This window comes from Psittacula echo (assembly GCF_963264785.1).
Source record: "Psittacula echo genome assembly, chromosome: 1".
NCBI lineage: Eukaryota > Metazoa > Chordata > Aves > Psittaciformes > Psittacidae > Psittacula > Psittacula echo.
Window position 1 is genome coordinate 146,948,320 of NC_137735.1, and position 24,343 is coordinate 146,972,662.

Here is a 24,343-nt window from a genome sequence, read left to right on the forward strand (position 1 = left end):
TGCTGGCAAATGAATTTAATTGGTATTTTTAAGTTTCCAGCATTCTTTTTAAGCTGTGTAAGTAAAAACTTGGTACACTGAACATGTTAAAACCTTCTCTTACAGCGGTGCAAACAATTTGTTTCTGTAAGGACATTCTGTCAAGCTGAGGTGCAATGAAGTACACTGAAAGTAAATTACAGAATCAGAGAATCACAGAATGGGTGGAGGTTGGAAGGGACCACTAGAGGTCGGCTAGACCAACCTCCCTGCTCAAGCAGGGAAATTTATATCTCACAAAAGTAGGGTGTAACTAGAGTATAAAGTATCTGATTTGTGTTTTACAGCAGATGTTAAAGGAGACCAGACCTTTTGCACAGTGTTTGAAACATACATCTATATATATGTATATTTTACTACTTTGTGTTTGCTGCCATCAGGCTTTACCATGCTGCGAGCCTTTAGTCACACAAATGGTAGGTGTGCATTCCATAATGCTAAGTGTTGGCATCGTCATAAGTCTGTGCTGGCAATCAGGAGGGAAGATGTTAATGCCTGGGAAAGAAGAGCACCTCTAGCACCAAAGCATGTTAAGGAATTGACGCAGATGGGTTACAAGGTCTTAGTGCAGCCGTCAAACCGAAGAGCCATCCATGAAAAGGTAAGGTCCCATTTTGAGTTAGGTAAGCAAACCCTTAGTTCAGTTATTAACCACAGCACAGAAAAAATTATATTCAAAGGATATACATGAGAAAACATATTAATTTTGTTGTTACATGAGGAGTCATTGTGGAGAGGAAAAGGAGCAGTTTGTTTAGCCTTTTAATGTAATGTTGGCATACTGGTGGGCTTCTGGAATTGTTTTTATTGATTTCTTTTCCTTTCATCTGTCTCTGAAGAAATTTTAGGTGCTGTTGAGGTAGAAACTTGATAATTCATTTAAAATTGGTGTTTATTTCTTCTATTTGTATGGAGGCAACATTAAAAAAAAATTAATCATATTTAAAATAAAAAAAAGAGGAAGGATGAATCCGATGAATCCCATTCCCACTTCAATCCTATTCCTCATGTAAAATGAGGAGAGAGTTTTGCTTTGGGTTGTTTTTTCTTTTATGCTGTGAGCTTTGGGACAGAGAGCTTTTACAGTTCCTGTAAGCAGCAGTAGTACTCTGCTGTAAGGTATCTGAACCAACAGATAAAAATGGACACATAAATAGGGAATTAGTGATCACTTGCATGTATCACCTTTTAATTAAGTCACAGGGCATATATCATATTAATATATCATATTAAGTCACCAAAGCATATATCACTCTGGGTACACAAGTACAATCCTGAAAGCTGGAATTTTAATATGTTTCTGAAATAAGGGATAAAACCCCTAGATTTTGATATGGAAAAACACTCTTTTGAATGTTGCTCTTCAGCTTGGACTTAATCTTATGCAATTTTATAAAATCACACGCCATCAGTCTTCAGATTAATATGTCAGATTTCTCTAAACTTATTTCCATGTATTTCAACACATTACAAAGGGTTGTTCATTATCACAGTACTTTATAAAATACTTTAAATGTCGTGAAATACCCTTTTTGTAGTCTGAATTTATGATGAAGCATTTTACTAACACATAATTATGTTTTTGCCTTGTATAATAGGATATTAGCATGGAAGTTCAGTTTGATATTCAATACCCCTTTTGATAAAGAGGTTTATGAAGTATCACATGTAGTAACTTGTTTCTGCTTTGGAGAATTATCTGCTTTTCCTCTATTCTAGTTGCTTATGTGTTAAGATCTGAATATGAAAAAACCCAGAAAAATTTACTTTGATTTTTTTCTCTTTCATAGGATTACATCAAAGCAGGTGGCATTATTCAAGAAGATATTTCCGAGGCTTCTCTGATAGTAGGTGTGAAAAGACCTCCAGAGGACAAATTAATCCCTAAAAAGAACTATGCCTTCTTTTCTCACACTATTAAAGCCCAAGAGGCAAACATGCCCCTTTTGGATGAGATTCTAAGACAGGTAAATTGTGTCATAGAGAAGACAGTTGCCTGTTAGCATGGGTTGGAAACTGAACTTAATGCTGAAGTATGATCAAAAGCTTGCTGCCTAGTGTGGTTACTTTCAGTGTGCATATTTGTAGATAGCTAACAAGGACAGTTTTCAGTATCTTTTCCTGAAGTTGAGTATTTCTTGCTCAGAGGATTTTGTGCTTGTGGTGCTACTCTGTTGATGTGCGTGAGGCAGATGCATTGCGAGCATGGTGTATTCATGAGAGGTTTGTGCTGTGTGAGTATGAAGGCTTATTGGAAAGTATTAAGCAAGGGCATGTGTTGGTTGTTACAGAGGGAGGCAACCAATTCACTCAGAAATGAGCAGCCTCTTGGCAGAGTCTCCAGTGGCTGGAGTGGCACATTGGGAAACTGCCAAGAGTGCACAGGCAGTGCAGAGGCTCTTTAAAACAAGATTCAGTGTAACCTTTAGGTCTTTATTTTTATACCTAAATCTTGTTATGAACCGTTTGCCTTCTCATATATGCCCATCAGCCTCTATCACAAAGGATGACAAAGGCATATCAAAAGGTAATTCCTAGGAGAGCAATGTGCCACTGACTGCATTCACTGAAAATTTTAATACTCAGTTTGCTATGTATTTTCAGGAAATTCGACTTTTTGACTATGAAAAAATGGTTGATCGTAAAGGAATGCGAATTGTGGCCTTTGGAAAGTGGGCTGGTGTAGCAGGTATAGTGCGTAAAGTAAAGGCAGGTTTGCAACAAGTAACTTCTTGTAATACTTCTGGTTGTCTACGTTTCCTGAAAGTTGAGGCTTGCAATGCATTTTTAACTGCATTTTTAACTCTTGCTTTTAAGAGCTTTTTTCCATTCTATTTTGTGCTCCCTACTTTTGATGAGACTACATGTCAGACAGTCTGTGGATTCCTGGCAAATCTACTATTTTATGTTGTCTTGAAGTCCTGTTTGTCTGTTCAACTAATCTGAGGCAGACTAAATATCTAGAGATGAATTGAATAGGCTTTTGAGAGAAAGGGCTGCAGTCTGTCCTGCGAGTTTGAGCAACATGTTTGTCCCTCTCTCATTCATTTACACTGATTTTTGTGAGGCATGCTTCTCATTCCTTTCTACTGAACTTCAACTCTGTTTCTTCAGGAGACTCTCTTTATTATCTCCTTCTTTGGAATCAGGTGCTGTGGATGCATCTCACGAAAGGATATCTGAGTATTAAATGATGCTGAAATGCATAATGTGGGCCAAGAGCAGGCTTAAGGTCATAGCCTGCTATTGAATTTCTCCTTTCCTGGTTTTATGTAGACTTTCTTTAGAAGTGAAATATTAATATTAAAGTATGGGAAAAATATCCAGGATGAGTTTAGACTTCAGTCAGTCTCTGCAGTTTCTAACTGTGTATATTCATAATTAACACTGATAGTCTGATTTTCTGATTTTTCTTTTTTTTTTTAAACAATAGGAATGATCAACATTCTACATGGATTGGGATTACGATTTTTAGCCTTGGGACATCACACTCCCTTCATGGTAAGAGTGTATGTGTATGTAGTTTTCTCTAGAAAAACTATAGAAAAAACTCTAGAAAACTCTAGAAAAACTACTAGATGACACTAGGGCATCTGCACCTGTATTTGAATATGGAAAATATCTTGATTGTTCTGTGCATTTGATTTCAGCACATTGGGATGGCACATAACTACAGGAATAGCAGTCAGGCTGTGCAGGCAGTACGGGATGCCGGGTATGAAATTTCACTTGGGTTGATGCCAAAGTCAGTTGGACCCTTAACATTTGTGTTTACAGGCACTGGTAATGTTTCTAAGGTAAGAATTCTGTCTTCAAGATTAAATACTTTATTATTTTTAATATAAATTCTTGGCATTTGATACATACCAGGTTAAATGGGTTGATAGGCTCATTTTGTTTGCTTGAACTTCAGGTTTTCCTTTGCCAGTAAGAAATTTCAAGTACCCTAAACTAATGCCTTTAAGATGAGATCATGCCCGACAAGGGTGACCACGCTAATTTTTTACCATGAAAAATGGGTTAAGTGTTACTGCTTCTCTCCCCCACTTGCATGATTTTTATCTCCCTCTCTACACTCGGTTCAGTCTGGGATCAGAAGGTATGTTGAATCACCCCGTTAAGTATAGGGGGAAGAATTAATTTTTCTAATACTTGCTGTGATTTGTCTGTTTTTGTACCACTGACTTGGCTTACAAGTCCTGGACTTTAGACATATATTCTAGAACATAGGGAAACCACCTTACTCCTGGTTTTGGCAACAAAGATCAGTTAACTAGCTATAACGTCACTGCCTGTGTAACTGTGTTTATTGAGCAAAAGGATGGCGTGTCTGAAAAGCCTGTGTTCTATAATTGCAGCCTATTGGGAAAGTCATCTCAAAGTTCTTTGCCTTTAGAATAGGCTGGTTGATGAGGAGTGGCTTCAGGGGTCTTCCCTAAAGAGAAACTGCTCCTTAGAGTGGCAGCAAAACCACCTGTGGTGGCTGAGTTGAGGCCTCCCAGCTCCACCATCAGAAATATAAACCCGCCTTTGGACTGTGGGCCACACAAACTGCAGTAATGGGGAATGATGTAAATTCCTTGTACACAGAGCCCAGGCAGCTTTGTTTTGGATAAGCAGGGCTATGTGTGAAACAGTCTGTACATCTCTGAAGACCTTGTCTGGCAGGACTCTGTTGTGCATGGCATTTTTATATCTTGTTTTCACATACGAAATGAGCAGTGTTACACTACATTTTTATGCTCTGATCATTCTGAATCCTACTTCATGTTTTACAGGGTGCTCAGGAAATGTTCAATGCCCTCCCATGTGAGTTTGTGGAACCGCATGAGTTAAAGGAAGTTTCCAGATCTGGAGGTATGCTGCAACAATAAAGTTTTTGAAAACACTGCAACCCTTTTTATCCAAGTATAACAGCTATTTTATTTCTTCTTTTTTCTTTTAACCTCAGACCTCAGAAAAGTCTATGGGACAGTGTTAAGTCGTCACCATCATCTTGTGAGGAAACAGGATGGACTATATGATCCTGTAGACTATGAAAAACATCCAGAACTTTACACTTCTCGCTTTAACAGTGATGTGAGCATCTCTTCTTTTATGAAATGTTTTCCACAGATTGTTGGTAGTTACTACACCTTTGCATATCCATTGATGAGAAAGCGTTCATTTAAATCACTAGAACAGGTGCTTTCAACTTAAAATACTAGATAAGAACATCAGGCATCTGTAACTCTCTTTGCAGATTGCACCCTACACAACTTGTTTAATTAATGGCATATACTGGGAGCAACATACTCCTCGCTTGTTAAGTCGACGGGATGCTCAGAAGCTGCTGGTGCCAGTTAAATCTACGTCTGCTACCACAGAGGGTTGTCCTGAGTTACCACACAAGTAAGACATCTCAGTTCATTTGTAACATTTCTGCAGCATCCTAATTAAGTTGTAATGACAGGCAGTTTCACCACAGTATCTACCAACTGATTCTATTTCTTATGTTGTTCCTCTTGCATGTTGCAGAGTACCGCATTGAACCTGCTTTTGTTCTTCTGTGCTTTGCAGTCTTGTTTTCACAGATTGAAGGTTTTGGAAACATCACAGTATAAATGATTGACAGGTTTTGGCTGTCTTTCTGCAAAGGTAGTTCTGCCAATGATCCTTGTGCCAAATCCAATGCAAACTGTGATATCTGGGAAATGTACCTAATGCGCCATTACTGCTAGAAGTTTGCCTGAGTTTGCCTAGAACTCTGCCTGTGCAGAGTTCGTTGTTTAAGGTCTTCCTACCCTGTCATTTGGCTTGTACAACTTCAATAACTGCTCCTTCACATCTCTGATTCCTGCGGCTGGTGATGGAAATGCTTCACAACCTTGAATAGCTTTAAAGATGGAATGTGGGATGCAAATCCAGGGTTAGTCTCCTTTTAGCGGCGGTGAGAGCCACCCTTTCCCTAGTAGTCCTGTCTAATAGTTCTCTGGGACACTGGCCTGGTGATGGATTTGGGGAGAATATGGCAAAGGATATGCTGGTGAGGAAGAGGACTTTGTCTTTCTCTGTCCACTCTTGACACCTTTCTTTCTTTGCTATGAAAAATAAAGAATTTAAGTGTTAACCTTGAGTGGAGCCAGAGGTTGTGACTTAGGCTAATGAATACTCCGCCTGTGCCAGCTCTCTGTGAACTGAAAGGAGGTAGCCACTTTAGGTTTCCCTTTGTGATGGTTATTCTAGTGCAGGACTGCACGGTGATAGCCTGGGGGAATTGATAGTTGTGTAACACATGGGAGGTGTTGACAGCACATGGATAACAGAGAAAAAATGATGTATGAGTGGATTGTCCTGGTCTTTGACAAGTTACACATGAAATATGGAACCTTTTGATGTGAATAGAAACCCCATGACCAGATTTCCATTACCTGTGTGGATGTCATTGTATTACACTGACTTCTAAATTGGTTAAGATGAATGAAACTACAAATATAATATATTTTCTCACATTTCTTTTAAATTTCTTTTTCACTTGTGATCTTTTATACCTGTATTTCTTAGTAATTTGGATAATAATCTATTCCTTTGTCTTTTTTTGTTTAATTGCTTTAGGCTTCTGGCAATATGTGACATTTCAGCAGACACTGGAGGATCTATAGAATTTATGACTGAATGTACAACAATTGACAGTCCATTTTGTATGTATGATGCTGATCAGCATATTATTCATGACAGGTGGGAGAACCTTTAGGTTTTATTGCTTTCCTCTGCAATTTCTACGATTAAACATTATATTGAAAAATCATGTGTTTAAAGCACTTGCGAAAGGTGATGCCTTTCAGGTACCAAGGCAAAGTAGTTTAGAAGAGCCATGTTCTCTCTTTCAGTGTGGAAGGCTCTGGGATTCTGATGTGTTCCATTGACAATCTGCCAGCTCAGCTTCCTGTAGAAGCAACAGAGTACTTTGGCGATATGCTTTTCCCATATATTGAAGAGATGGTAAGGTCTAATGTATCCATTGAGAAGGTAAAAGGCTCAGACTTTGATCTGCTTTTTTGTTGCTTTTCTGGTCTCCTGTATACATTCAAAATAAATCTGCTGTAGAACATAACTGACTTTGTACTTAAAAAAAAAAAAGAAAACAAATAAAAGGCTTTCTAAGTCTTGAGCAATACTTTGAAAAAGCAACTTGTGAATGAGACTTTAGTGATCTGGATGTCTTAGGGATTTGTCAAGAACACTTTATGTAGGCAGGAAACAGGCTCTGTCAGGTAGTTCATTGTTCCTGGACTATGCAATAGATGTCTAAATCTGATTTTCTTGGGGCAGTCAACAGTTGCTCACAATCAGACTGCTGTTTGAATTCCTGTATTTTCATAGAAGCTAAATGACACTGATCAGGGCCACGAGAATTTCACTACAAAATACTGGTATTGTTGACTTCATTTAAATGTTGCTTAAAATCTTGATGTTTTACTCTGAAAAAAAATTTATGGCAAATGAAATGACCAGATTTGAAATAACTTATCTCCATAGCTATTATCGGAAGGCTCAGAACCTCTTGAGAGACAGAATTACTCAACTGTTGTTCGAGATGTAAGTTTTGCGATTTGTCACTCTGCTTGTCTTCCTCTGCTATAAATCATACAGGTACAAAAAGCCTCAGGTTTTGGTTTTGTTTTTTTTTTCCATGTATTTCTAGGCAGTGATTGCATCCAATGGCTCACTGACAGCTAAATATGAATATATCCAGAAATTGAGAGAGAGCAGGTAATATATTGCTTCTTAAAGTTTATTTGGTTCAGGATGTTAAAAAAATGTTGTCTGCATTCCACCTCCCATTTTGAATTTATTTAGTCATGTGTTTTTATGGAGTCCTGCTATGTTGCACTGTCTAGTGCATATGTCTAAATGTCTCCTAGCTTGGTATTTCCTTCTTTCTTCAGGCTTAAATCATTAGCATATGCTGTTAGTAACTTATATTGAAGTTGAGGAAGTGGTCATTTTTCTTTTTCTTACGTTATGAAGACTGGCAGAAAACAGACACATGCCAGTATTATTCTGCTACTCCTTGCCCTTTTAAAATGGATATATATAACATGTAGTCCTTTGAAAGGAAAAGGTTCTGTACTATACCTTGAATCCTAGTACGGCTCAATTGTTGTGCTGTATAGCATTGTTCTGTGACTGGATGTATTCAAGAACCTCTGTGAGACTTTCAGACTTCATTATATTCCTGTAGGTAAAGCTTCAGTCAGTGGCATGGTCAGTGCCAGCTACACTGTACGTCACGTAAAAGTTGAGATTGTTCTGACCACAAGCACTACATACACTATACACTAAAAGCATAGTGTGTTGACTTTTGCATGCCAAATGTTTCCAGTTTCCTTTGGGAACTTTGAGAGTTCTGGTTCCGAACTTGTGCACAATAAGTATTCACCCAAAGTAACATGCTCTTTGCCTCTCAAAGACTTGCAGCTCACAGTGATTTTTGTCATGTGCTGTTTGACAGACCACCTCAAGAGGCTGTCTCAGTAACAACAGTAACAAATTTTCTGAGAAGTACCTCACACAGCACAATGATCTGGGTTGTGGGTGTTTTTTTTTGGTGGTTTGTTTTCTTTTTTTTTTTTCTTTCTTCATAATTGCTTGTGTGACCTACCCTGAGAATCTGGAGATGTCATTCCCAAGGGGGTTTTGTGGGTAAATGTTTGATACTTCTGCAGACCTGTGTGTTCCATGTGATGTTCAGTGGTGTTGCTGAGTTAGCTGTCAGAAAAGCAATATACCCTTTGGAAGTCATGGGATATTTTAGAGATAGGATGGCCAGACTGGAGGAACTGAACTGGTCTGGATGCCATTAGAATGCAGGAGCAGTTTGATTTACTAAACTTATCTCTGTCTTTTCACCTTTACTTGCTTCATACCTTCTACGGGTTCCTCATCCACAGCTGCAATGACATATCCCATTAACAGTGTGGACCTCTAGGTATTACTATTATTCATAGATTAACATAACTGAATTATTTAGACTTGTATGTAGAGGATAGGCGTAATATGAAATGTTCTTTTCTGGGACTGTGTAGATTCTATTTCCACTCTTGACGGGTCATTTGGTGCCTGTCCTAGAGCATACATGCTATGTTTGATTCAAGTCTGACCTCATTTTAGACACTGGGAAAGTTTTTAATGAATATGATAAGAGGTTTGATTGCAAAATATAGATTTCTTTCATATAGGAAGTATCCTCTTCGTCAACACTGTTGCTCCAAGCTCCTGCATACCATTGCTGCTGCCTATAGTAAAGGGCGGACAGGAATTATTTCTTTTCCTTTGCCCAGGAGGATTTAGCTCTGGAAGAAGATATTCTGTTAAACTCAACAGGAGGAGGAGGAAGGTCCTTATATTTGTCATATGAAAGGATATGATGGGCTTAGGAGGCATTCTGTGAATGGATTAAATCATGATTTAACTTCTTTAAAAAAAAAAAATCAAACAAGTTCTTGTCTGCAAGCAGGATTTCTTAATTAGACATTAACTTTTATTGACTATCATGTTTCTATGATGGACTAATATGAGCTTAGTATAACTTACCTAAAATATACTTTCACCAGCATGGTTTTGTGTACTTTAACAAATACTGGTGGTGTAAAGGGAGAAAGGCAGAGCCTAAATCCCTTTCTGACAGCCCAGGATGGCATAGACAGCTTGTGGGTCCTGAAGTGATCAAGTTACGGGAATTTGGCCATTCAGAAAAATATAGTGGCAACTGAGGAAAAATCTATTGAACAGCTAGTATCAATTGAAGAAGCAGTAGAGATGTTGATGGATTTGATCATGTTTATATTGGAGGAAAGAACCTAGAAGTTCTGCCACAGAAGAATGGAAGCAGTACTACACAGTCTTGGGTTAGATAGCCAGGAACTTGGCTCTTGGTCTGAGAAGAGCTCTTGGTTTGTAGACTTACTAAAACATACTTTATTAGTTTTAGCAGTTTAGAGTTTCCTTCTTTGTGGTTTTTAATTTTGCCTGTAACACCTCCTAGAGAATACACTCAGATGCTGAAGATGGATAATAAGAAGAGGGTTTTGTTGCTTGGATCTGGCTATGTTTCTGGCCCTGTTATTGAATATCTTAGTCGAGATTCCAATGTTGACATCACAGTTGGTATGTAAGACTTTGCTTGTTTTTCATTGAAAAATTATATCTTATTTAAACCTGCTAGCATGGAAGAACCTTTCTCAAAAGCAGTAAATGGATCTGGTTCTGATAACAGATAAAGAAAATCTTTGTTGTTATACACAGCAGAAAAAGATTTTGTAACTTTGTGAGCATTTTGAGTTTATATAATTGATTTGAAAATGACATGGCCACATTGAAATTTTACTGTTTGCATGTGTAACCTATGTAGGGAAATGAGAAGTACTTTTCCTTCTAACCTGATTTGGTCTTGGGATTGATTTTCTAGGTAGTCACTTCCTTTTGTTGGTGCTTGGCTTGTGTTTTCAGCCTCACACAACAAGAATATGAAATTGTTTTTATGGACATCTGTATGGGTGAAGCCTCTGCTCTAGTTATAGCCAGTACTGTGGTGGTAAACCGTCAGACCCCGACCTTCTCGTCAGGCTCACATGACTGCTTGTTCATTCCTCTGTTCTAGTTTTATCTGTAGCGTGCTCCAGGCTGGGCATCTCAAAACCACTTTTCTGTACCCTTGACGATGACTTTACCCTGATTCTGTTTAAAGGCTTAAATCCCCAGGCTGTATTGCCTGAAAGTGACTTTGCTGGGGAGTGGTTTCCTTTAAAACTTACTTTTGTATTTCTGTTGATTTGTGGTGTTGTTATTGTTGTTGCTTTGTTTTGTTATTTTCTCATGTTATTTTCGTACTTGCCTGCTTTTGCTACTCGTTGCAGTAATAACCATTTAACCCCTGGGAAAAGATTTCCGAGGAAGAAGAGGAGAACTTGAAGGAAGCTGCACCATTAGCTTAGTTCACTGCCTGATGCTGTGAACAAGGAAGGATTACAGCAATGTGCAGTGTCCATCCCCTCATCAGTACAGAGGGCAGCATTAGTCTGTGCAATATAGTAGCAGTAAGGTAAACCAGGTGAATTGGAAAATGTGTTTTGCCAAGCACTGAGCAAACAGCAGGTGCCTGTTACCTGGGTATCTTAAAAACATGCAATTTGTATAGCACACACACAAAAAACTCAGAAGAGAAGAGACACAAAGGTGTTACTTGTCAAATATTTGACAGTAGGTAGGTGGATGGAGAAAGCTTAAAAGGCACACTGTGGTGCCACATTTGGTTCTTGACTGTTAGGCTACATGATTTTAAATCCAAATGACAAAAGTCTTAATTGGGAAGCGTTCATGTAATCAATTTCTTTTTAGGTTGAATTTTTAGGTGATTTTGCCTTGCTCTTTTCTCTCAGCACAAGTTGATTAGTAGGGTATGGAGAATCACCCTCTGGCAATGTTTATTTCTATTGACTTTGGAAAGGCCATAAGGAAATAAGGCCATAAGTTAGAGGCATAGATGCTTTTAACACTGTGAGCCTGTGCCCTACCTGCCGCCTTCATTGTCTACTCCTTTCTCCTGGCCACGTTCCCACTGTCGTCCTTGTATTGGCAGCATGGTGAGCCAGGACAGCAGACAGTGTCGGATGTGTCAAATACTGGTTGCTTTAACCTGTATCTCTCTTTCAGTTCTGCTTTCCTTTTAATGGCAAGTGCTGATGGCAGTAGGAGCAAGATAATTGGAAGGGACAAATGGAAGCAGGCAAAGACTGGATTTCTTCCTTTTAGGGATAATATTAGCACATGCAGGTTTGGTAGAACTAAGCCATAGGCAAATATTGAAACTAGTCAGATTGAACCTGGGCCTCTTAATATTTGAGCTAAACAAAAACTTAATATTTTTATCTTTGTTATGTTAAAAATGGTGAATTATGTGGATTGGTTTTGTTTTAAGCTATTAAGCTGTTCTTGGTTAAAAATAGGAATTACTTTTAAAATGTCTTAAAACAGTTTTGAAAGATTTTTTTTTTAACCAGATTTATCTATAAATGTATGGCTATGTGGAATGAGGGATGGGGTAAGTTTTCTGAACACGTTTGTTTACTAAGTCTGTTAGTTGTGTTGAACCTGCATATTCATCAAGACCTAAAAATTAGTTAAGGTTTTCCTGTCTCACTTAAAGCAAGCACAGCCTGAAAAAGGAAAAAAAGCATTTTCCTCTTTGGACCTTTTCCCCTCGTAGACTTTAGTCAGCTTCTTGCATTTCATTGAAGTAGTCTGTGCTTTTGAAGAAGTAACTACTACTATCAAAAACTGATTGAATACTCCACCTCAGCATTTATTTGGCCAGGTTAAAGTTACCATTTTTAAAACCAGGAGAAAATATGTACTGCATAGTGACCTAAAATACTTTCAGTCTCAAGATAAATTGTCACACTACTTGAAAATGGTTGTTTTTCGGCAGGTTCTTTACTTCTGAGAGTAAGTATTCTTTGTAGGTTCTAGTTGAGTTATAGCTATTATGGCTTGACACTGGCAATTTATAGTGAAGTTGACTACTTTAAAGGAAGTAAGGTGCTTTATGCCTGATTTCTCTTCAACTGTTAGTGAAGGAAAACATCCATGCAACTGTTTTTCTTAGGGAAGCACAGTTGTACCTGGGAGTGCTTTGTAATTACCTTTATCTTTACGTAACAGTTGATGTGTTTTACTTTTAAAACAGCATCTGTCATGAAGGAACAACTTGAACAACTAACAGAAAAATATGACAATATTACTTCAGTTCATACGGATATCATTAAGCATGAGGAAAAGCTGACCTCTTTGGTGAAGAAACACAACCTTGTGATCAGGTCAGAATTGTGTGTAAAACGTGACAGGCTCAACCCTCAGTCATGCTGCTTCTTTCTCCTAGTTCACTGACCTAAATCAGCATACTAACTTTTTTAATGCCCAAGAACTGGGATCATAGTTGTGTATGTAAATAGTTGTATCTGGCCACTGCATTCTTGTGTAGCAGGGCATCAGGACTTTCAAAGGGGTTTTGAACTGCAGCATCCCTTTAGAAGTGTTCATCAATTACGTGGACAGCCTTCGTGGTGTGAGGGACCAGTTGTGTCCACCAGTGTATGTGTTCCTGGGATCAAATTGGCATGTTTGCAAGAGGAAGCAAAATTCTGACATCTTGGTCATTTCTCCACTAAGAAAGATCTCTTTCCAGGTTTTGAAAGAAGGGAGGAAATGACTTCACAGTCCTTGTAATTTTGTCCCTTTTGCCACAGATGTCATGAATGCTGCTTCCTTTCCATGTAGAGCATGCTTTTCACAAAGTACTTCAGCAAGATCATTGTAATGCAAGCTTTCTCAAGGATGGATTTACAGCTTGGTATCTTCTAAACCCTTCAGTATGCTTATTTAGAAGGTGGCCTTGAGAATAAGTCAGTGGTTTGTTTTTTACAAAGACAAATGTGACAGAAGATGCTGTCTAAACAATGACTCCCATATTGTCCTGTGCTCCGTTCCAAGTATGTACAACAATGCACTTCTGGTATGGTAGCATTTCACTTATGTAGACATGAAACTGCTCAGGGCAAGGCAGGTAGAGCTGTTGCATTTACTTGAGCTCTTTTGTAAGCATACAAAAAACATTTGCAAGTGTCTTTCCAGTGACAGCCTAAGTAACTGGTTGGATTTTGATGTTGCATAACTGTTTCGTTTGTAGTTTGCTGCCTTATTCAGCACATCCTTTGGTTGCTAAAAAATGTATTGACAACAAAGTGAACTTGGTAACGGCCAGCTACTTAACACCAGCTATGAAAGAGCTCCGGGAGAGGTGAGTATGAAAGTAGCATCTCCCTAGTGTTTCTGCCTCCTTTAGTGCATTATCTGAATATTTTGTGGTCTGTTACACCTGCAATGTTCATTGTGAATTACTGTTTTCTGCATTCTTTCTCCTTCCCTTTCTATGATTGAGGACTAAGTTTTTTCCCCAAAGTTGCATATGGAGGCTGTGGCAGAGCGGGGAAATAAGTGCACTCTCCAATATGGTCAGGCTAGTGCTCTAAACAGTCGAATGTACTTTTCTGCATACCCCATCTTATTCCATGTTAGTGTGCCTTCCCCTCTCCCCTCAAACCTGTTAGGATATTTGAGCTGGGCTGATATTCAAATCAGCAGATGGGCTGTCCTGTTCTACCAGTGACAGCAAGTTTGCTTGTCATCCTTCACATTCTCCTAATCCACAATCTCCTAATCTACACTAATATTCTACTATCTACACTAACATCCTCCTTCATGCCTCCTTCTTTTGGATAGACCCACTATATTGGGTCTATATCTTTGGTTGGACTCGATGATCTTGAAGGTCCCTTCCAACCTGGTAATTCTGATTCTGATTAGTCTCAAGTTGGTGACAGTTCTAACTATTCTATTGTTTCTGTTGTCCTACTTATTATATAATCAGAAGTTGTTTTGGGCATGGACTTTCACCTAGGTACTCCTCTCAGTCTCAGTACTGGAAACTCTGAAATTAATTCAAGTGAGTGAGATGAAACTTGTGCATGCTGTGTCTCTACAAAAGATAAAACAGAGATAGGCAGACAGGTAGAGAACCAGTGTTGCAGACAGTGAGGGAGATTCTTCTAGCTGTGATGCCAAGAGGTCATATCACACTCTCAAAAGAAGAAAAGAAAAAGAAGAAAAAAGACAATTCTTATTTGTGAAAACACAAAGTGATTTTGAAACTAAAATACATTGCCTCAGTTTGTGGTGGTAAGTGAATTTCTCTGGGAATGTGGGCAACTGCTAAACCCCAAATGCTTGTGATTTGGGAAAGTAGGTCTTTCATGTCTCTTCCCCACAGGAGCTGTTTAGGGCAATTATGACTAGTTCTACGCTGTACTCTTCAGTACTGCCTTCATGCATTATAGCACTGTCCAGGGGAATGTGAGATATGAAGTTTAGTGTGAATAATAGAATGTGAGATAGGAATTTATTTTTCCACCCGCCCCTAGATGTTGCAGCAAAGTAAGAGAAACCAAGGCTAGAATGACTCTTTAACAATTGTTACTGCTCAGGTTTTAACATCTCCTTCTTTTTATTTTTTCCCACAAGCTGCAGATAGAGCCCAGAATTTAGTGTGTTGGGGGAAGTTCACTGGGCCTTTATTGGACAGATTTCCTGAATAAAAGTGAATATTCTGACAGCTCTGCATTTCTGTTATTTTTAGTGTAGAAGCTGCTGGTATTACAGTTGTCAGTGAAATGGGTTTGGATCCTGGTCTTGACCATATGTTGGCAATGGAATGTATTGACAAGGCAAAAGAAATTGGTGCCACGGTAAGGTTGGCAGGTAGCACATAGTAAACCTGTTACTTCACCACCTCCTAGTTTTTGGGCATGTCACTGATGTGTAATGAACTCTGGACACCTTACTTTTTTTGATGCTTGGGATTTGGTGCCAACTAATCCAGTTGGTGAAACCATCAACAATATGGCCTTGCCCACTGTCTGTTTTGGTCTCCTCTCCTTTAGAGACAGTGGCTGCAGTGTGACAGCTTGGTGCTCTTGCACAGTAAACTTTTGGTTCCACTGTAGATCTTCTGATTTGGCCTATGTGGGGTACAGCGTCAACAGAAAATTTAAGAACTGAAAGGGATTCTGCAGGGCAGCTCTGTACTGTCTGCATCCTGGTCTGGTTTCTCTTAATTGTTTCTTTCATTGTGAATAAATCTGACAGGTTGTGTCGTACACTTCTTTCTGCGGTGGCCTACCAGCTCCAGAATACTCTGACAATCCTCTGAGATACAAGTTCAGCTGGAGCCCACAAGGAGTTTTGCTGAATACAGTTCAGTCTGCTACATATTTAAAAAATGGAGAGGTGAAGTAATCTTAAAATTTCCATTTAAAGCCAGATAAAGAAGTTGGTACTGGGCTAAGGGGAGAATTGGAATTTGTAAGTTGCTGTGTTTACTTTCAAGCCAGTGATAGTTGCCAAACTCAGTTGCATATGTAACAAAATCCTATGTTTGGAGTGTGATGGTGCCTGGCGGCTGCCAGCATTGGTCTTACTTACTGTACGGAAGCCGATTGCAAAGATGGAATGTGTTCTAATGACTAAAGCACTGAGGTTGGGTTTCCGCATCCAGCTTCCATTCCTATTGTGCATTGCTTTTGCCACTCAATTTACCTGGTTTTGGCTCTGTGGAACAAAGGTGAAAGTGCATCCTTGTACTTGCTTTTCTGTCTAGCCATGTTTGTAATCCAGACAGCCTCATTCTGTACTTGCACAGTGTATGCCAGGACTCTTGATTTCTTTGAGTGCAGTCTGTAATACCAGTAACACAATGAGTATTTTTTGTGAAAGTGTACAGTACTTTCTGATGTGTTTATATAAGCTCTGTTTTGCTGTTTGTGCAGGAGACATTACAGTAGGCTTAACCTAGCAAATGTCACTGCATCTGTTTTATGGAAAGATAAAACTGATTTGCGCAAAGCTATTGCAAGCCATTATCACATTTCTGTTTTTCCGTCCTATCTATTTGACCACTTCCACTTGCTCAAAGTAGTTACTTGAGCAGGGGCTCATCAAATGTCAAGGAGACTGCCTTGTATAACCGCTGTAAGGTTCAGCTAATTATCTAAACTTTTTGAGCTGCAAAACTGAGAAATCTTTTGAGATGTTTTGTCATGACATTCTGGTGCTCTAGTGTTCTTATTGCAGTGAGAAAGGAGAAAATCAGGGATTGTATACTGGATCATTAGTTAAAAAGCAACAACACGTAAGTTTCAGATAAAAGGGTCACTTGGAGAATGTAAAAATGTTCATTTAATTCTGACCTGGTTCACCCATGGCTAGGAGAAATTAGATCATGCATATGAATGATTCATTATGAGAGCAGTATGTGAGCTTGTCAGTAAATTGTGCACTAAATCCTTAGCTATCTTTGACTGTTGTACAGGATTCTTCCCCCCTAGTGTCTTGCCTGGCAAACACAATAAGATCTTTTGGCTTTTGCTTTAGTCTTTCTTCTAGGAGGAAACCTTGCCCCTTTGCTCAGAAGTCACAAAATGAGTTTGTATTGATGCTGAACAGCAGACATGTGCATCTGCTGCTTGAAGGATGCAGGGTTCAAGGCTTTGGTTGGGAGTGATAACAGAACTAGTCGATCTTATTTTGTTTTCCTTCAGTGGTGCATTTTCTCTGTGCTTTGTAGCTGCAAGTAAAGATACACATGGACAGCAATTTTATATCAGTGTGCTACCACTGGATTTATTTTAATCTTTAAAGAGAAACAAGATCCCTCCTTCTCTTTACATTTGCCTTCTCCTCCCCCATAAGAGAATTAAAAATGACCAAAAAGCAGGAAGCCTGTGGCAGAATCTCCCTTCACATTGGTGTAGTTTGGGAAGGGAACTTGCCACTTTAATGTAAGAGCAGCAGGAATTAACAGCGTGTGTGAGAAGAATGTGTCTTGTTTTAGCCCTTTGATTAGCAATGGCTGACATAGTGCATGCTCCTCTATCACATGATATACTTCAATGGCTTGTGCAGCTGCTTTATTTAGATTGGGCCTTTGTTTGCACACGAAATACTAAGCATGTAGTTGCTGTTTTGAATATACTTAATTTCTTCTGTTGTAAAATAAATAACACTTCACCGAAATAATGCTGCTGTTCTTTCACAAAATTTAGATTGTAAATATTCCAGCTGGAGGAGCAGTACTTGATTCTGTTACTCCGATGGATTTCTTCCCAGGATTAAATCTGGAAGGTTTTCCCAACAGAGACAGCACAAAATATGCTGAACCGTATGGTATTCAGACAGCTCACACTTTGCTGAGAGGCACCTTAAGATACAAAGTAAGTTGTTATTATTATTCATTATTATTTTCCTCAAGAGGTGAATGTTATAATTTAAAGAAAACTGTATTTAAAAGTTGGCCTTTTATAGCTCTGTACTTGCTATTTATGAGCGCTCCACTATCCCAACTGAGAGATAACTGAAAGGACTACTCTTGTTTTTTTGAAAGTAGCTTTACCTGGTTTACTTAACTGCTGTTTGTTGCAAACCAGAAAAATAGTTTTACTTGTTTTGGGCAGCTGGTCAGTTGTTTTGCATAGTCTGCATCTGTGTTTCTTTTTCTCTCTGGCTCTATATGTGGTGTCAGATCAATAGAAGATTTAAAAACAAATAAATCTGAAGGGGTTGTGTGATGTGGATTGCTGTTATGTGTTTTTAAGAATTGATCCATTCTTTTAAAGATGATAAAAAATGGAGCTTACAATTTGTTGCCTATGTTCCTATGAAAAACATAATGTAAAAATCTTACAGGAAATGATGTTTTTTCATCAAACTGAGAAGGTTTTTCATTAAGTAACTGGAAATCTTGCATTTGAGCAGCTTTAACTTTTCAGTCAGTTAAGTAAAATGTTTAATGTGTTTTCCTTCTAACTGATAGACTGTATTCCTTTCATTTGTTAGGTGTTAGATTTCTTTTTTAATTTTTTTTGCTGGTCAGTATAACTTAAGAAGGAATAAACCTAAAACCATATTGAAGTTTTAAAAAATTTTGTTCATGGCTTGAGAAATATGTATGTCCTTTCACTCTTAATTCCTCTATTGCAATACAGCAGGATTTTTCTTCATTTCTGAGAGTTAAGGAGGTTGGGATGCATGTTTAGCAAAGGAAGATGAAACGCCATTGTGGAGGAATAAGGGTTACAAACTGCATCAGCTCTCTTTTTTTCAGTCTAGATATGATATCTTGTTCAGAAGCTAAAAATATGTGGAAGGCATCTATCTAGTCATGAAGTGTTACTGTGACGATAAGTCTGTCATTTGGGGGGCTGGTAAAACGTTCTTTTGTGTAAGAGTTAGCACAAGGAAAAGGAAGAATGTTGGGGTAGCACGAAGAGTTGTTACCAGTGTGCTATAAGAATCATATTTTTGTGGTTACTGTTGTTTTCTTGTGTTGTTTTCTTTATCCCCAGAGCAGGCTTATCACTTTGGGATGGTGTGATGTTGGTAGGGTTGTGTGGAAGAGCTTGCCATACCTCTACCTGCATGGTATCTACATACCAGAGCATAGTGCTGGGCAGGGCAGAAGTTAATGTTGACCCTTTCTTTGCACATGCTGCTCTGCTGCAGAGCAGAAAGCAGTCAATTCAATGTGGAGGCTAGCATCTCCTTAGAGTGTCTTTCATAGCTTGATTTCAGCTAGCTAATGGAGTCAGTTTAAAAAGAGATATCACAGAAGGATATCTAAAGGCCATCTAAACTGATAGCCTAGTGCTGGTGGAGGTAGCTCCTAATTATAATCAGCTCTCTTTCAGGCTGCTTTATTTCCACCATTCTGCTTTTTTACAGTGTTTCACTTGCATGGAAGTGTTTTCAGGTATCCAGCAGCTGTGTGGGAGTGTTAATGGGATGCAAACGACAAGAAGCAGAAACCAATTGAGACTTCTTTTATCGTGCACATTAAAATTCTTTTTTGACTGCCTATTGCAGCCGTTACAGTTCCTTTTAAATATCATTCCACTGGTGTCCTGTCTCTCTGATGTTCCTGAAGGAAAGATACAAACACAGAGGATTCTTATCTTTAAAATCAGTCTACCTGATGTCCATATAATCACACTGGTGTAAAGCCAGGGTGACCAGAGTTCAGCGCTAGGCTCTCTGTATTGTGTGGTTTGTCTCTGGGCCAGCTGGCTGATATAACCCTGTCTGTAATGATGTGCTGGAGTTTGAGCTAGCCCTTTGATCTCTTGTACCAATGCTACTTGCCATGGAGGTATTGATGGCAGAAGTAAGTCATTAAAGAGGGTATTGAAAAAGTAGGGAGAAGAGTAGAGAGGGTGTGGGGAAGGTACCACTCTGGAGCAGTAACCCCACTGGCATCCTGTTAATTGTGGCTATCTTTCTGTGGGAATAATGTCAACACTACCATGGTTGCGTCCACTGCTGCATTCAAAACAGGTAGAAATACTTGCCTCAGTTTCAAGTGAATATTATTTTTAACCATATTATTCTTTTGTTTCAGGGATACTCCAAAACTATGGGAGGCTTTGTAAAACTAGGATTAATTAGCCCAGATCCATATCCTTTGCTAAGCTCAACCACTCCACCTCTAACCTGGGTGAGTTACTCTGATTGCTCTGCCTTCTTTCCTCTGTTTTACTAATGATTTTGCTATTTCTAGGCTTGAGTATGCTTAGAATTAGGAATCATGTATTGCATCCTGGTCTTCTCTGGTTTTTGTTTCTGGAAATCAGGAAGATTTTCTTCAGCAGGAATGTAATACAGTGTTGGAACAAGTTTCCCAGGGAGACTCTGGAATCTGTCACACTGGAGGTTTTCAGGACTTGGCTAGGCAAAGCCCTGGCTGACTTGAGTGCTGGTGGTATTGCTCTTTTTGTCTTGCTTGCTGATGCTTCACTTCATCTTAAAAATCTCAGCCAAAGTATGGCTCCTGTGATGTACTGCTATTATATTTGACAATCAACATTTTGTTTGTCTTTGTGGGCAAAGTAGAGAATTCCATATTTCAGTATGGTTTAAAGGGAACTGAACTGACAGCTTATTACTTGTCAGGTCTGTTTGCCTATCTTGTAAGAAATTTCTCTTCCCTTTTGCAAACCTGTGAGAGTGTAACTATTACTCAGATGAACAAAATTCAGCTGTTTCCTGTTTCCTTCCTTTGATTTCCTTGATTGTTCTCAAAACTGAGAAGGCACAAGGTGAAGAGGCCTAGTCTGGCTTGTCTCTTGACTAGCTTACAGCACTGTTCATCTACCCATGTGGGAATTACTTCTTTTTTTTTATATAATTTTTTTTTCCACTTTCAATTTTCGGGTTGATATCTTCAAGTTTCTTTGTAGAGATGACTAGAATTTCCAGTCCTTCTAACCTCAAAGAATAAGTATGCAGTGGCATGTAACCTTTGAAAAGAATGATAAACTCATTAGTCTCACTGCAAACCTTGTCTCAGCAATATTGTTATATATCAGTGCTTTCCTTCTACCAACTCTGTGTGGGAAGCAGAGGAGATAGGCTAACCTGAGCTTCTAAACAGACTCTGCAGTTCTTTCTTGCTTCATATATTGTTCATAGCTTCATTTATTATTCATGTTGTTGTGAATGAAGCAAGTAATAATTAGCATCTAGATAGCAGAAAATGGCCTTCAGATATGCACAAAAGTCTTCAGAAAACTTTTTGGTAATATTCCCAGGACTGCCAGAGCCTTGTTCATCTCATCAGTTTGTTTCCTTCCTTTTGAAAGGGACATTCTCCATTTCTAGACCAGCTGAAAGATATCCTTGAGTCCCCTACTCTCTGGCTCTCTCCAGGTGGCTTCCCTTTCATCCTAACATCCTCCCAGTGTTCCTTGTTTATGCAGACTTCTATGTTCTTTCTTCACTGCCAGAGGAAGGGATAAGACTAAAAAGTAGGGGGAAGCAGCTGAGTTTTGGGGAACAAAGTGTTTTAGGAAAAGATGACCCTTATTCTCATCTGTTGTGATTAAAAAAATCTCAAACTATCACACTTTCCCTGTACACATAACTTGTCTTCTCAGAAGTCCTAGATATTAAGTGGGCTTAATGGAGCAGTGGGTTCTTGAAACCTTAACTGAAAAGGAGTGGAAATGGGTGTCAGGCCTTCAGGAACTTTTTTTTTTTCTTTTAATACAGAAAGAGCTCATGTGCAAACTGGTTGGAATTAAGCAGCCTGTTGAGTACGATGTTCTTAAAGAAGCTGTATTTAACAAACTGGAAAAGGATCAAAGTCAGCTGGAGGCAGTGGAATGGTAAATGTTCCAGTGATTTTTAAAGTTTGTTGGGCCTTGCAATTCTAACCATTTTGTTCCATGTTAAGACTGTTAAACTGATACAAGCAGGAAATTACAAAACTGAGACTAAGCTGTTGGTAGGCAATGATACAAGTCTTTCTCATTTCTTCTGCCAGGCTGGGTTTATTGGGAGATGAGCCGGTTCCGGCAGCAGATTCCATTGTGGGGGCTCTTGCAAAGCACATGGAGATAAAGCTGCCCTTTGGTATGTGAAGAATTTTTTTTCATGGCTTTGAGTGGAACAAGCCAGACTCTCTTATCAGCCTTAATTGGAGTAGTTTGTTCACCTTCATTAATAAACCTTCATGTTAGGTTTTGGATGTTTTGTGATATTCTCTAGTCCCCCAATTTATCTTTTTCTTTCCCTGATATATTTTTAGTTTCATCTTAATGTTCTGTTCTCCTTAGTAGTCTGTATCTTAAGTCACTTCCCTGATACACATGCTGTGCATGCATAGTGCCTTGCTCATCAGGAACCTCATCTTGATATGACTGAAATACGAATAATTAATAGTTTGTGTGCTTTTCTCTTAGGCGCTGGAGAGAGAGATATGATTGTTATGAGAAGTGAAATAGGTCTCAAGCATCCTTCTGGTCATTTGGAAAAAAAGTTTATTGATCTGGTTGTCTATGGGGATAGCAAGGGGTATTCTGCGATGGCTAAATCAGTAGGATACCCCACAGCTATTGCTGCTAAGATGGTTCTAGATGGTAAGTGGCTGTTCAGACTTCAGTAACAGTATTGCAACCACCTGTATCTTTCTACTTGTAGAAAGCAAATGTATAGTGTTTTGCAAATGTGTATATATGTATATTATTAAAATTTATCAAACTTTTCTTGTCTTCTTTACAGGAATTTTTAATCTCCATGTTTGTTTCAGTGACATCTCTTAATTTACTGCTTAATCTGTAGATGATGTAGTCTTAAATGTATCACTGGTGTAGAGGGGACCTTTGGCATAGCAAATTACAATTGATTGTGCCACAGTGAAGCAAGCTAACATTTTTTTTATGAATTAAATTCAAGCTGTGTATGTTTCTGTGTTTCAAACACTTTTTTCCCTATTCTTTGATACAGTACTGGTACTGTGTGAGAACACAGTACTAGGATTGATAAATCTGCATATATACATATGAAAAAAATACAAAAATGAAAATTTATATAGTTGCAAATTGATATTTGCATTTGTGGTGAGTTGACCAGGGCTGGCTGCCGGATGCCCACCCAGCTGCTGTCTCACTCCTCTTCCTCAACAGGACAAGGGGAGGAAACAAGATGAAAAAGCTTATGGGTTAAGATAAAGACAGGGAGATCACTTTCCAGTTACTGTCACAGGCAAAACAGACTCAACTTGGGGAAAAAAAAGCTTAATTTGTTGCCGGTTACAATAGGTGTGAAAAAAAGACAAAATAGACAAAACACTACCTTCCTCTCCACCCAGTTTTCCCAGGCTGAAATTCACTTCTCCTTTCCTGACTCCTTAGCCTCTTCCCTCTGCCCCAGGTAGCACAGGGGGATGTGGAATGGAGCCTGTGGTCAGTCCATAACAGCTCCTGTCTGCTGCTGCTTCCACCTCATGCTTTTCCCCTGCTTCCAGTATCGTCTTCTCTGCAGGCTGCAGGGGAGTCTTTGCTCTGGCACCTGAAGCACCTCCTTCCCATCCTCCTTCTCCAACCTTGCTGTATGCAGGGCCATTCTCACACTTTTTTCACCCTACTTACACCTTTGTGGCATTTCTTCTGGCCTTTTTTAATCACATTTTCACCACCACCTTGGCCAAGGGTCTCAGCTGTGCCCTGCAGTGGATTGGTTGGAGCTGTCTGGAATGGCCTCACAGAGGCTGCCCCACAGCCTCCCTGTTACCGAAACCTTGCCGAATAATCCCAGTAGAGTACTTAACACTTTCTTTCATTACCTTTATTTCAGGTGAAATAGATGCCAAAGGCATGGTTATACCGTTGACGAAGAATGTCTATGGACCGATACTTGAACGTGTTCAGGCAGAAGGCATTGTGTACAGTACTCACAGCATTGTCAAACATTAACAAGGGAAGCAGTGGATCGAATTGGGTTTTGGCTTTGTTTGGTTTCTCTCCCACCTTTTAACAATCTCAATTTGAACCAGCTAAAGGCAGCCCCTGCCATTGCACACAGATGACGCCTTCCATAAATCCAGCTGCCTGACTCTGACTGCAGATGCATGAATTGTGGCATTTTCCTCTTAAAACTGCTGTGTTTTCATGTACATGTTTCAACATCAGATCTTTCCTTATATCTTTCCTGAAATATCTCAGGAGAAAGAGATGAAAGCAATACTTAAATTTTAAGTCTTGTCCCTTTCTCTTTAACAGTATTTGTGAATATTTTCACTATAACAATATGCAAGAAATAGTTTAGGAATTCTGCAGTAATAGCAAACAAGATCCTGTTAAATCTTGAAAATGTTAAGTCA

At 39.0% G+C, this 24,343-nt stretch overlaps 1 protein-coding gene across 1 annotated transcript; it reads left to right on the plus strand.

Annotated features, from left to right (window-relative positions):
- Positions 1 to 329: 329 nt before the first annotated feature.
- On the plus strand, positions 330 to 23,936 carry AASS (aminoadipate-semialdehyde synthase; the record flags this gene model as incomplete). The annotated part of the gene is given in 24 exon segments (XM_080623131.1): positions 330 to 342; positions 345 to 640; positions 1,830 to 2,006; positions 2,644 to 2,728; positions 3,473 to 3,540; positions 3,690 to 3,836; positions 4,818 to 4,896; positions 4,991 to 5,118; positions 5,282 to 5,430; positions 6,634 to 6,756; positions 6,909 to 7,020; positions 7,558 to 7,617; positions 7,724 to 7,791; positions 10,067 to 10,188; positions 12,767 to 12,896; positions 13,766 to 13,876; positions 15,272 to 15,380; positions 15,781 to 15,921; positions 17,736 to 17,903; positions 20,084 to 20,179; positions 21,733 to 21,848; positions 22,007 to 22,095; positions 22,425 to 22,601; positions 23,818 to 23,936. Coding segments are annotated over 24 exon segments (2,883 nt in total).
- Between the last annotated feature and the right edge of the window lie 407 nt (positions 23,937 to 24,343).